This window comes from Chrysoperla carnea, chromosome 1 (genome assembly GCF_905475395.1).
Source record: "Chrysoperla carnea chromosome 1, inChrCarn1.1, whole genome shotgun sequence".
Taxonomy (NCBI): Eukaryota; Metazoa; Arthropoda; class Insecta; order Neuroptera; family Chrysopidae; genus Chrysoperla; species Chrysoperla carnea.
Genome location: NC_058337.1, coordinates 111,634,971 through 111,646,926, shown reverse-complemented (window position 1 = coordinate 111,646,926; position 11,956 = coordinate 111,634,971). Strand labels below are relative to the sequence as shown.

At 30.8% G+C, this 11,956-nt stretch overlaps 1 protein-coding gene across 2 annotated transcripts; it reads right to left on the bottom strand.

Annotated features, from left to right (window-relative positions):
* Positions 1 to 669: 669 nt before the first annotated feature.
* Positions 670 to 11,585, bottom strand: LOC123305980 (anoctamin-4). 2 transcript variants are annotated; one of them, XM_044887824.1, is made up of 15 exons: positions 11,241 to 11,585; positions 9,275 to 9,686; positions 8,187 to 8,258; positions 6,589 to 6,749; positions 6,360 to 6,528; positions 6,064 to 6,296; positions 5,513 to 5,673; positions 5,035 to 5,438; positions 4,757 to 4,960; positions 3,602 to 3,848; positions 3,331 to 3,536; positions 3,089 to 3,267; positions 2,914 to 3,019; positions 2,023 to 2,161; positions 670 to 1,794 (listed from the first exon to the last, which is right to left on the bottom strand). In XM_044887824.1, the coding sequence occupies exons 1-15, from the start codon at positions 11,471 to 11,473 to the stop codon at positions 1,628 to 1,630; spliced, it is 3,093 nt and encodes a 1,030-aa protein (XP_044743759.1). In that variant the 5' UTR covers positions 11,474 to 11,585; the 3' UTR covers positions 670 to 1,627. The 2 variants fall into 2 exon arrangements, with proteins under 2 accessions (XP_044743759.1, XP_044743761.1); XM_044887826.1 differs by lacking the exon at positions 8,187 to 8,258.
* Positions 11,586 to 11,956: the final 371 nt, after the last annotated feature.

The following is an 11,956-nucleotide window of genomic DNA, read 5'->3' as shown; positions in this document are numbered from 1 at the left end:
AGAAATTCTTCCACTATACTCAGGGAAATAAAAATTTCTCCGAAATAAGTAGAGTTCAAAAAGACTGCAGATAAAAAACGTTTATAAATTATAAATTTATTTGCGGCATAATAAACTAATAGACCAAAAACGGCATAACGAAGCCACATACGAAGTTTAGGCCTGTAATTTATCACCCAAAAGGCGCTGTACCATGGACTGACTATATATAATAAATTTGGGAAAATTTTTAATAACACTAATTCTTCGTAAACAGTGGTAAGTGTTAACCTATTCTGAAATATATTTTCAAAACATTTAAAATTTCAAAACATTCTATAATTTTGAAATTTTGCAAAGAAAAAAAGGGGCCGAAAAAAGAAATACCTTCCAGGCAATGACAATTTTGTGTAAAATAACTTATATTTTGTATGGGTTGTTGTCTGAAAATAATTATCATTGAAATGCCAAAAGGTCGGTTTTGTGTAATAATAACAAATTATGAAATAATTTTCGTAATAAATTCTTTTTTATTCAGTAAAATTGCAACAAATGTATTGTTCTGAGTTGATAAGGCACTAAATTAAAATAATTAAGTTTTTAAATGAGCAGATCAAATATAAATAAGTACCCAAAACTTTGGTATAAATTGATTTATATAAATCACAATTTAACAACAAAAATCAGTCAATAAAATTTAAAATATTAAATAACAAACAACAAACTCATAAAGATATAATAGAGCCGACAAAATATACGAATTTCAAGGGCACGAAAAAATCGAATAAGTAAAAATATAATAAATAATATTCCGGGCCGGAAATTATGCCGGCATAAGATATATATCAAATGCACAACCATAATTCACAACCATGAAGCCTTGTTTTTAAATAATTTTTGAATATTTGGACAATATTGTTCAGTTTGAAAGTTGGCTTCTTTAAATGCAGTGTACTATAACTAGTAAATGGCCATCTATCAGGTCCGACCGCGGGGAGTGGAGGTTTCGGGTCATCTCCCGCCCGACTATTGTCGGGCAGAATAAAAATTCACTTGAAGCACTCGATATTTGCAAGGAAATGCAAATGCTTCGCGTTCTGGCAGTTTTGTCTGTGTCAATAGCAACGAATGAACGCTCTTTTTTCATTTTTGCGTAGTTTCTTTTCATAAAGTTTTGAAAAATATTTTTTCTGTACCTTGCAGGAGAAAAAATAGTGACTGAATATCGAATTTTGACATAATAAAATGTTCTCTTACTCGAAAAAAGTTTTTCTGTTTTAATTACTTTAAAACCTAACATGATGAACAAAATTTTGACCCCCCTTCCCTCTTGGATGATTCCTGCGTACGGGCCTGTTATCTATATATCTTTTCTTCCGGCTCTTGGCTCGACCCCGGCGGTTATTTTAATAAAAAATGAGAACGTAGCAAAGACAGTATTTCATATATTATTTTTCGTAATTCCAGCGTTTATTAAGTCAGAGTTTATGCTTTACAACCTCTATTTCTTATATCTTTATGTAGACATAATTCAAAAAAATCTTTGAACAAATCTTGGAAGCGATAATTTATCGATTCTGCATATCATTAACCTTAAAATGCACAAATTCATTTCAACTTCGAGGAAGTAAATTGGCCAAAAAATAATTTACACAGTATTGCGATCATTTAAATCTTTGGCATCTCCATGAACAAACAGATCAAAATCTGATCCCGATAATGATTTATTGATTAAATGATCCCATTGTTCGGGAGTTGTGGGGATTTCGATTCTTCGATCTTCTTGTTTGCCAATTTCATCCTTTTTATATTCTCCTAAAGTAAAAAATAAAAAATTTAATTGATATTTATTTAAAGTATTTCAGTGTATATTTATTTATTAGTGAAAGATTTAGTACCTTCAAATAACAGTGTGCTAAGAAAAAAGTTAGAAATGTTAGTAAATTAGTTTCACGAATATGAAAATTTGAAAAATGCTAGAATTTACACTGCCCATTTACGGAATTCTAGGTTTTTCCAATATAGTGTTTATTTATTTAATACCTGATTGAGCTCTTAATGTTTCTTGTTTGATAATAATTTCATTTGTAATAAATGTTTCTCTTCGTATTCTCTCCTTCAATTCTGTAGACATATCTGGAATACCCCATCTTACAACAATCATTACAACAGCTACGACATTCTGTAAATTAAATATCAAATCGTTAAGAGTATAAATTTTAGCACTTTTAGAAACTCCCAGTTTCATTGCGCCGTTATTTTATATGTATTATACTATAAGGAATAGTATTTCTCGGACCGTCTTTATACGATGGGTCAAGTTCCGGGGATCTATCTGGTCGGGGGGTTTATAAACTAAAAGAGGAATTTATTCCTCTTGGTCAATAGCGACGGTTTTTTAATCAGAAATCTTTGCATTGCTGATAGGTGCCCAGATCGCTAAGCTCATTTTGATTACTGGGAATTTGTGCAAGGAATACGCCTGCCAAATTTTGTATAACCACAGCTAAACAATTCGAGTGTGCTCGCCTGAAACTCACTAAAGCACAGTTGAGAAAGATGGTGGAACTCTTGATAGGACACTGTTAATTTAACTACCACCTTCATAGCATGAGGATCTCTCATGCTCCCACTTTGTAGAGCCTGTATGGAGGACGATGGAACCTTCATAAATGTTATCTTACCTACAGAAACCTGCAGGGCGTCAGGTTTAAAATATTTGACTCCGAAACCGTGAAACGGTCAATTGTGTAGGCTTTGTGCTTAGCGTCTGGCCTCGACAGAATCTTATAGCTTCGTCTGCTTAAAAAGGGGTTACAGGTTGTTCTCAAGGAGGGCACAGAGAATCCCTTTGTCTATGTGCTAGGGATCCACTAGCGGTACCCCTCTTATGAATAATTATTATTACTAAGGAATACTATTTCTAATTCTTACCTCAAATATCACAACAAAACCCAATTTAGCAGCTAAAATAATCCACGCTATAATAGTTTTATCATATCTGTTGGGAGACCATGGAGGTTCTCGATAATCAGGATACCTATCAATGAAAAAATAAAGAACCTAATAGTATACTATGTCAATACAGATAAAAGATAAATGAATTTACCTGCAAATAGTTAGGTTACCAAACTGTGTATTTCGAGGTGCAGAACCAACTTGAAAATCACTTGTATTAAAATACGATAATGAACTGTTTAAGTAACCATTTAATGAGCCATCTGGGCTCTCAACAAATCTGTACACTAGACGTGGGATAAAGTCTGATGTAAAAGCAATAATGAAACCCTGCAATATTTAAGAGTGAATCAAGAGCTTGAATAAAATACAAAGATTATTGTCATTAATTACATTAGTAATGACGGATAATTTCCCAATCGAATCAAGTATTCGATACCAAACACCAATATCTCGAACACGTTGCGTCACTGGTCGACGATAAAAGGTTAATAATTTTTTTGCATCTAAACGCATTTCCAAAATATTATTTAACAGAGCAAAAAATGGGGCTAATGGAAATGCTGCCACAAAAATTGTCACAAATCCATACTGTAAAACTAAAATGTCCTATTCAGTGTAAATGATTTAGAATACTTTGCATTTTCTAATATTATAATCATACCCATTTCTAAATATTCGGGAAATAAACCACGTGCACCCCAATCAAGTAATTTGAAATCTTTATACCACTGTACGGGATTTTTTAGTGATAATTGTTCTCGATGTATTCCAGTTTTCGTTTTAAGTGTATAAAACCATTTATAAAATATTGGTAAAATCATTTCGAGTATTGTATTCATTGCTTGTTTTCCAATCATTATAATTGCTAGTTGAATACACAATTCTAATAAACATCCTCCGGGTCCACACTAAAATTTATAAATTAAACTCATAATTTTAAACCATGGCATAAACCAGCGATCATCAAACTTTTTGAAAATTAAATCGAACTAAAATTCTGACTTATGGAAAATCCATAAACCCGATCAAGAGAGAGAGGGGGCTAGCTTAAAAGCTACGATGAGCTATGTCAAGGGAGGGTGGCAAAGAAATTAAGCTACATAATGTTCTTGATATATTGTTTTTGGCACAATGAAAATTTGATTTGCGGTGTATGGATATTTAATTTTCAACAATGGGTCCTTACAATGCCATACTGCCAGTGTTCCAGAAAATACAAAATGTCTTTGACTTGATAATAAAAAAAACTACGTTCCACTCGAGGGGGAATCATAGTAAAGGTTACATGGAAGGGGGGGGATACTAAAGAGGCAGGAATTGAGTCATGTAATTTATCCACGCTCACTTATTGGCAAATTGAAATTTATAATTTTAGTCTTTTGTACGCATATTTAGAGGCCTTATCTCAATTATAGCATTTTGAAACAAATCATAGATCCGTTAGTCAAGAAAGCGAGCCAGAGAAAAATGAATTAATTACAAGTACAATGAAAGACAGAAATAAACAGTCGACGTTTATGATTAAATAGGTTGGCAAATGTCTTATCTTAAAACTGGCCGGAAATGTAACAGATCAACGAAAATTGAAATCATTACACGATCATTATTTACAAAAATATTGACAATATTTTTTATCGTATACATTGCTATGCTGATACAATGTTGAAAATACTGAAAGGCACCCGGATTGTTTTATAAAACCCATTAGTGTATTATATGTAGCCACACTCCAAAATTATAGAGATATTGACAGTATTACTGATCACGTAAGAGCTCATCATGCATTTAATAAGCTTGTGCTTGTTCGTTTACCTACCTCTTCTTGCCTATATCCAAATAAACGAATATAATTTCCAGGATATCCAACATACTTCCCTTTTATAAATGCAATATAAAATATCGAAGCATAGTAATTAACAAATTGCAATAAATATATTTTTAACGTTAATGAATCATCAAATTCAGTTTGTGTGCGTAAAAGTTCCACTTCTGTTAAATATTGAGCAACGTACGTATAAATCTGAAAAGAAATACGCTTTCAGCAAACAGTAAAAAGACAGAAAAATACCTAATTTTTAAATAAAATATTTTTACCCAATTAAAAACCATAATACAGCATAAATTAATGCTTGCAGCAGTAGCCGTTGTAAATAAAATCGCATTACTTGTAATCACAGAATCTTTGCCGCCATACCAACTCAATGCCGTTAAAACAGACATCCTATATAAAACAACAGCAATCACAGCCGCAACAGCTAATGCTACCAATAAAAGTACAACGGAAAAACTTAAAATTGTAGCAGGTACTTTAACACGCCAAAATGGTACCAATGGTTCCATTGTATTGGTTATGATATTTATACGACGACGTTTTACATGTGCTAATCGTGCTAAATATTGTGGACGAGGATGCTCTTCTTTTACATCAAAACCCGTTAAATCCCAACGATGTGTTATTTCCGCTGAATAACGTTTCCATAATTCCAAAAAACATGTTGCTATAAAAAGTTTATGAGTTATTATAAAATATTTTAAAACTAACTTCACGCGAAAAAATTTAACTAAGGCTTACCCCAAAATGACATAAAAATTGCAAAAAATACTGTTGTTGGATTATCAAACAAATACGTAATTTTTGAATGCAGGCAGGTAGCTTTAATATCGAAATAATCACACCAATGATCGCATATTGGACACATCTTAATATTTAAATCTTCTTTACAAATATCTTGGCTGTATTAAAAATGAAAATATAATTTAATTTACATCCTTACGAAAATTTTAAAATGAATTTACAATTTGAAGGATATTCTCTGTTTATATGTTGGACAAAATTAATGATAGCAAAACGTGCTGTTATGTGTTTTGAACTCGGTCACCAGCAGTTTTATTAATACCCTTGCGCATTGGAAAATAGATATTTATTGTATCAACTTAAAGTGGGTATACATATTATAGAAGTTAAGTCTAATTTTAACGCTGTTCGCGTAGTCGTCAAGATGTCGTTTACTGTTCAAAACCTTTCAAATTTCTAGAGTTTTATGATCCTCACTAAACCAAAATAAAACTTCAACTCTGAAAAGAAGTCTGATGATAACCTTATACAGAATTTAAAATATTTACCAAAGTCTATTCGAATCAAGTGTCAACCATGAATAAATAAAACAAGCCACCCCTACAATGGATGCAGGTAACAGCATGTGTGTATAAAATCCCAACCATGCAAAATACAATGCAATTTTTACTCCGAAATATTCTTTTATGTAATCTAATGGTTGATAACGATACCATTTTCTCAGTGCTGCCCATTCATGATACAACAAGTGACGCATTGAACCTGCTGTTCGTAAATCACCCTAAAAATTAATAAATAATAGTGAAAATAATTGTTAAATATTTTAAACGGTTAATTTTCTTACATCGTGTAATGGATATGCTGCACTATACGTATAATCATTAATCAATCGTTCAATTCCAAATGCAAAATCATCATTTTCGTTATCACTAAATCGTTTACGATCCAAAATAAATTGTGCTATACGTGAATGTATGGCTGGTGTAAAGAAACATGGCGAATCTAAATCAAATCTAAAAATTAGAAGTATTAATAACAATTTTAATGATTACTAAGAGAAATTTTTCTCTTACAAGTATTCACGATCACGACTATAAACGGCTGTGAAACGATGACTTCGTTCTGGAAACACTCTTTTATCAACGTAAATTTTTGACCAGAATGCGTCCCAGTATGAATTCATTTCATCAAAGAATGTATTTGTTTTATTATGCATTTTTTCTAAACCGGGTATCTAAAAGACAATATACGACTTTGTTGTAAAGTGATGTTTTAATTCAGAAAATTTCCTTATTAGTACAAAAATTTACAAGAAAGTTTATAGGTTCTCGCAAAATGGCAAAGTGATAAAATAGGATCTTCCTCTATTTTCCAAAGTGTGTTTGTTTAATTCACTCCATAAATTTTCAACATCTTATTTAAAAATGGAAATATATAGTTGACTTTGAAATCTAAATTAGCACGTAAAATATATCAGTCTTGAAAACTTTGCCCAATTATTATTTAAACCAATAGTAACGTATTTTACTAGACTACATTCCAATAAAGCCTTTTCTATAACCATAGATATAAAACCATATATGTCTATGTCTATAACTGAAGTTGTAAGTCATTTGTCGACTAGAGGACGCATGTGCAATAGTAGACATTATAAACATTTAAAAAGCCGTCAAATAAATTTTGATCAAAAAGGGCCTATATTGCTCATGCGTTAAAAACTTCCTATGCCGGGCTATAAGCGTCCGTGGCTGAATTTACGACGCCTAACTGGGCGGGGTCTAATCATCGGTCGTTCCCTTAATCATCTAAGTGATTGAAAACAATTGAAATTGTTTTCAATCACTTTCAATTGTTTAAAAACAAAAGACAAAAAATTGAAAATAAAAGACAGCATGATGCGCAGTACAAAGTACGCAACGATCGAGGGCTAGATCTCGCCCAGACAGGCGCCTTTTTTCCTCTCCACTCAAGTTTCACGTCCTTACGTTCCATTTTTTTTAAATTTTAATTATCTATAACAATCTCGTAAAAAATGTCGAAAATCACTCAGGACACTGATGAAAGTTTTTTTTAATTCAATATAAGTTGGGCTATCTTTTGCGGAACTTTTACCACTTTCCAGGTTACGAAATTGTACACAAATCACTATACATTAGACAACATTTCAAAAGATATCTGTACATTGTGGTTGCAATTGATTAAGCTAGAGTAAAGCTTAGAATAAGAATAGAGTAGAGCTAACTAGAGCTTAGAATAGAGTAGAGCTAGCTAGAGAATACAGAGTAAAAATTAGGTTCAACGTACACAAAACGTACATAAACAAAATTTCGTAGATTAACTCTAACAGGACTCTAAACTGCTCTTCGTAGAAAACTTTAGCAGGAGAACACACTGTAGTAAATTTTGCTCCATAGTGTACAGATACCTCAAGATTATGCATTTAAACGTTTACACAACATATAAAAGTTAATTTGGGAACTAATTTAATAAACTATTGGATAAACATAAACTCACCATTTAATTATGTCATGCTTCTGAGTAAAAAGGATTCAAATATTAGCTAAGCGTAAGTTAATTATATCACACATGCATGGTTATTAAAAGCCTATAATGGAGTTTATTATAATATTAGTTAATTTTTTTTATTTATAAAAGTCTAGTGTGACAATACCTTTTGCGAAATAAATTGCGTTGCGTGTAGTAATTTATTAAGCTTACCACCTTTTTCAAATGAACATAGTTCCTAGAAATAAAATTAACAATCATGCCATTATTTTATATGAATACCTAAATGAATATTGAGGTTCCTAAATGAAGTCTAAAAATTTTGAAACTTTATGTTTTTATATAAGCCAATTCATGCAGCTGTGGTGCCATCAAATTAAAAAAATGTATACAACGTCTTAAGCGGATAAAACTACCACTGAAACTGAATCTATGAACTACAATTCTTACTAAACCTTTTACACACTCGCCTTTTAAGTGACCAAGTGACTTTTAAATGCATTTAAGCCTTAGTTGTCCACAACAGAAAAAACAGATGTAGTTTTTCTTGTTTATCATTAAATAGGCCAACCTCTTTAATGCGTTTTAGTTTGTAATTTGTTAAGCCACAGAGTATTTCAGCAATTCCGAGGACGATTTAAAAGAGAATAAGAGTTATATTTGTGATTTTGTATTGTTTGACTTAATCGTATTTTGATTAATTTTTGTTTGGAAATGTTACGCAATATTTTATTCAATCCAAGGGCTCTTTTCTTCTTTTATAGCTTCTAAACATAAAATACATAAATATGTTTTCCTTATAACGACTGCAGTATTCATAATCATATTTCCTATCAATTTCGTTAAATTTAATATCAGAAATAAGAAAAAATTTGGCCACAGTGATGAATTGCCATTTCTTTCGAAACTGAAGAAGTAGATAACCTTTCCCACGAAAATTTAGAAATACCATCATATTCAAACACAATGCATTTATATTGTTGTAGCAATGCTGGAAACATACTCAAAGCATTTATGTCTATACCGAGGCTCCAAGAACGTGATTGAATATTCGGTATTCCATAGAATCACTATTCTAATCACTGTTTATCCTGCATATCGGCAGTAATAAATTCTTTGATTGTGTATAAAGTTGCTTGAAGTAGGCGCCGTGTGCTAACGGGTTTAGATAGGTACATCAAAGTAAAAAGAGAAATATGACAAATCTGCTACAACATCGATAAAAAAATTAATGAAAAATTTCCATGTAAATACCTCTTTCATAGGCATACGTAATTTTAGAATTTCACTATAACGTCGTAAAACTTCATGAGGTACATGAATTTTAATAAAATTTAAACCAGTTTCATTTACTGGTTCATATTCTAATTCTAATCCCTCTGCCATTAAATTTTTTTCAAAAACTGCACGCCTTTCTGTTGCTATTTCTGTAATTGCTACGTCAATAAAACTATCCCATACTAAAATAAAATCCACAGATCTTTTGCCATCTTCAAAATATAATGACGGCATCGGACAGCTTACTAATTTAATTGAATTAGGATACAATTTACATGGACAGTCAGTTGGGTTTTTAGCCGAATTTGGTGTGGAACTCTTTGGTGATAGATGATTTTCATCATCAAGTTTAATTTCAGATAAGGGTATACTTTGGTCTTCATTTTCGCTGAAACAATTGAAAAATTTCACTTTTAAAAGGCAAAATATTTTTTTTTTTTTATTTTTCAAAAAATTTGCTTTCTACAAGCACACTCATCACGATTGTAAAATTTTAATAATCTGGTATATAGCGATGCTTAATCCACTGACAATTAATACATTATTAATACAACAAATAGAAAAAGCTTAAATTTATTATTAATATAATAATAAATAAAAAAAGCATAATTGTTGAACAGACTTCCGACATACATCGGTAACAATCATCCCGATTGAACCAGCTTTCAATTTTGAATCAAGAAATCGACGTATCCGGGAGTTATGACGCCACAAACAGGCATACTCATATTAGAATTTCGAATTATGCTCGCTCTTTTTGTCGGGGTTAAATATACTACTGTACAGAAAAGTAAAAAAAATACATTTGACAACTAGACAAACATTTTGTAAGAAATTGTCTGAAATATCGAGCCGAGAAACCCCTCTTCGTATGGGATTTTGGACAGTGTCTTTGAAACTATTTATTCAATCGTCAAATGAATAAAATGTTTATTATTTTTGAGCCAAAATTATCGTTTATAGAGAGTATAGTCGTAATTAGAAAATAAGTCTTCTCGAGTTTTTTCACAAACAACTTTTTGTTTCGAAATTTGATAAAACTTGGTATATATATAGTAATTTTGACAAAAAAATACAAATATGGATTGTATTAGACGATTTTTTTACATTTTGTACTTATTTATTTTCGGCGGTTTCTCGAGTACTAATAATCTAATTGCTAAATAGCTTGGATTTTTGTGTTTTTTTTTTTGTTATTTTACATTCTAAAAACAGAAACAAAAAAAATTTTGAATTTCTTAGTATCAAACCGTACCTACTAACAAAAGTCCAAAAATCAAGTATCGGTAAAATCGAAAAAATCATATAAAGTTTGTGATTTGGATCAGAATTAATAGCTGCGTCTAGCTGAACTGAGTGGTCGGAGGGCTAATTTAGTACTCTACCGCCATCCTCTGTATCTTAAAGTAAAAAATTAATTATCGGCATATAGAGTAATAGCTTTTGAAATTTACCTTGTTGAATAGTTTTTTAAAGTTCATTAGTTTTTTAGTCGGTCTATTTATAGGAGGATAATTTGAAACGTAGAACGAAATTCCTAGAAAATAGGGTTTATTTCAAAAGTCCATTTTTCAATTTTATACATACTCTCACATTATTACTTAAAACTCAAACCTTACTTTCTGAAACTTTTAAAAGTTGTGGGAAACCGGTTTTATTAAATTATTCCTACAGTCCGCAAATATTTTATACGCTATGTCTTAGTAAGTATACAAAGCTTATGCGTGATGCAAAATTATTTTTATGCAAGTCAGAATCGTATTTGGGCAGTTTTTCTTTCCATAAAATAGAATTAACAGATTTTATTCATAGAAGCCGTAAACAAAATAGAAAAACAAATGGTGCATGTTTTAAATGTTTTATGTGCAATTGTTTTTTGTGAAAAGTAAAATGTTTAAAACCCATTTCATAGTTAGTGTTAAAATGAGTTAAATAAACTCACCTTTCAGAATGAATAGCTATATCCATTGTTTCGAGATCTTTAGCACTTTGGTATAAACTTAATACTGACATTGCAGCTAAATCATTTCTAACCGTCTTCTCATTTAAAACATGCTCATAGGAACTTAAAGGTTTGTAAACAACTGTAAATTCTCGTTGATTTTCATTTTTATTTGGTGAATAGTTCGCCTCTTCTTCAGTATTTATGGAACAATCTTCTACGTTATTTGCCATCTTTTATATTTTACAAAAAAGGGCATTTATTGTTGATCCGATTTCACATTGTTAACAAGTAGTAAACACTATTTATAAATTATTATCTATTTAAAATTAGATGTATGACCTGTATGTATGAAAGAGACAATTTTATATTCATATCTTATTTTTAGACTTTGTTATGATATTTTATTCTCAGAAAAAAATGAAATAATTTCATTTTTCTTGGGGTATTGTCACCTTGACTTATGAGGTGCTTTCGTTTACTTGACCAACCATAAATTATATAATTGTATCTGTCTTTATTTTCTTGTTTGTATAGATAAAGATATGAATATTTCCCGGTGAATAACGAAGGACGAATAAACATAAACACGCACATTTGTTTGTGTTTGCTAAAGCTAATATTATTTATACAGGGTGTAAAAACAACCGTACTCTCAAAATAATGTGAAAAATAATTTTAGAAAAAAAAAGTTAATACAAAATTTATTGGATTAA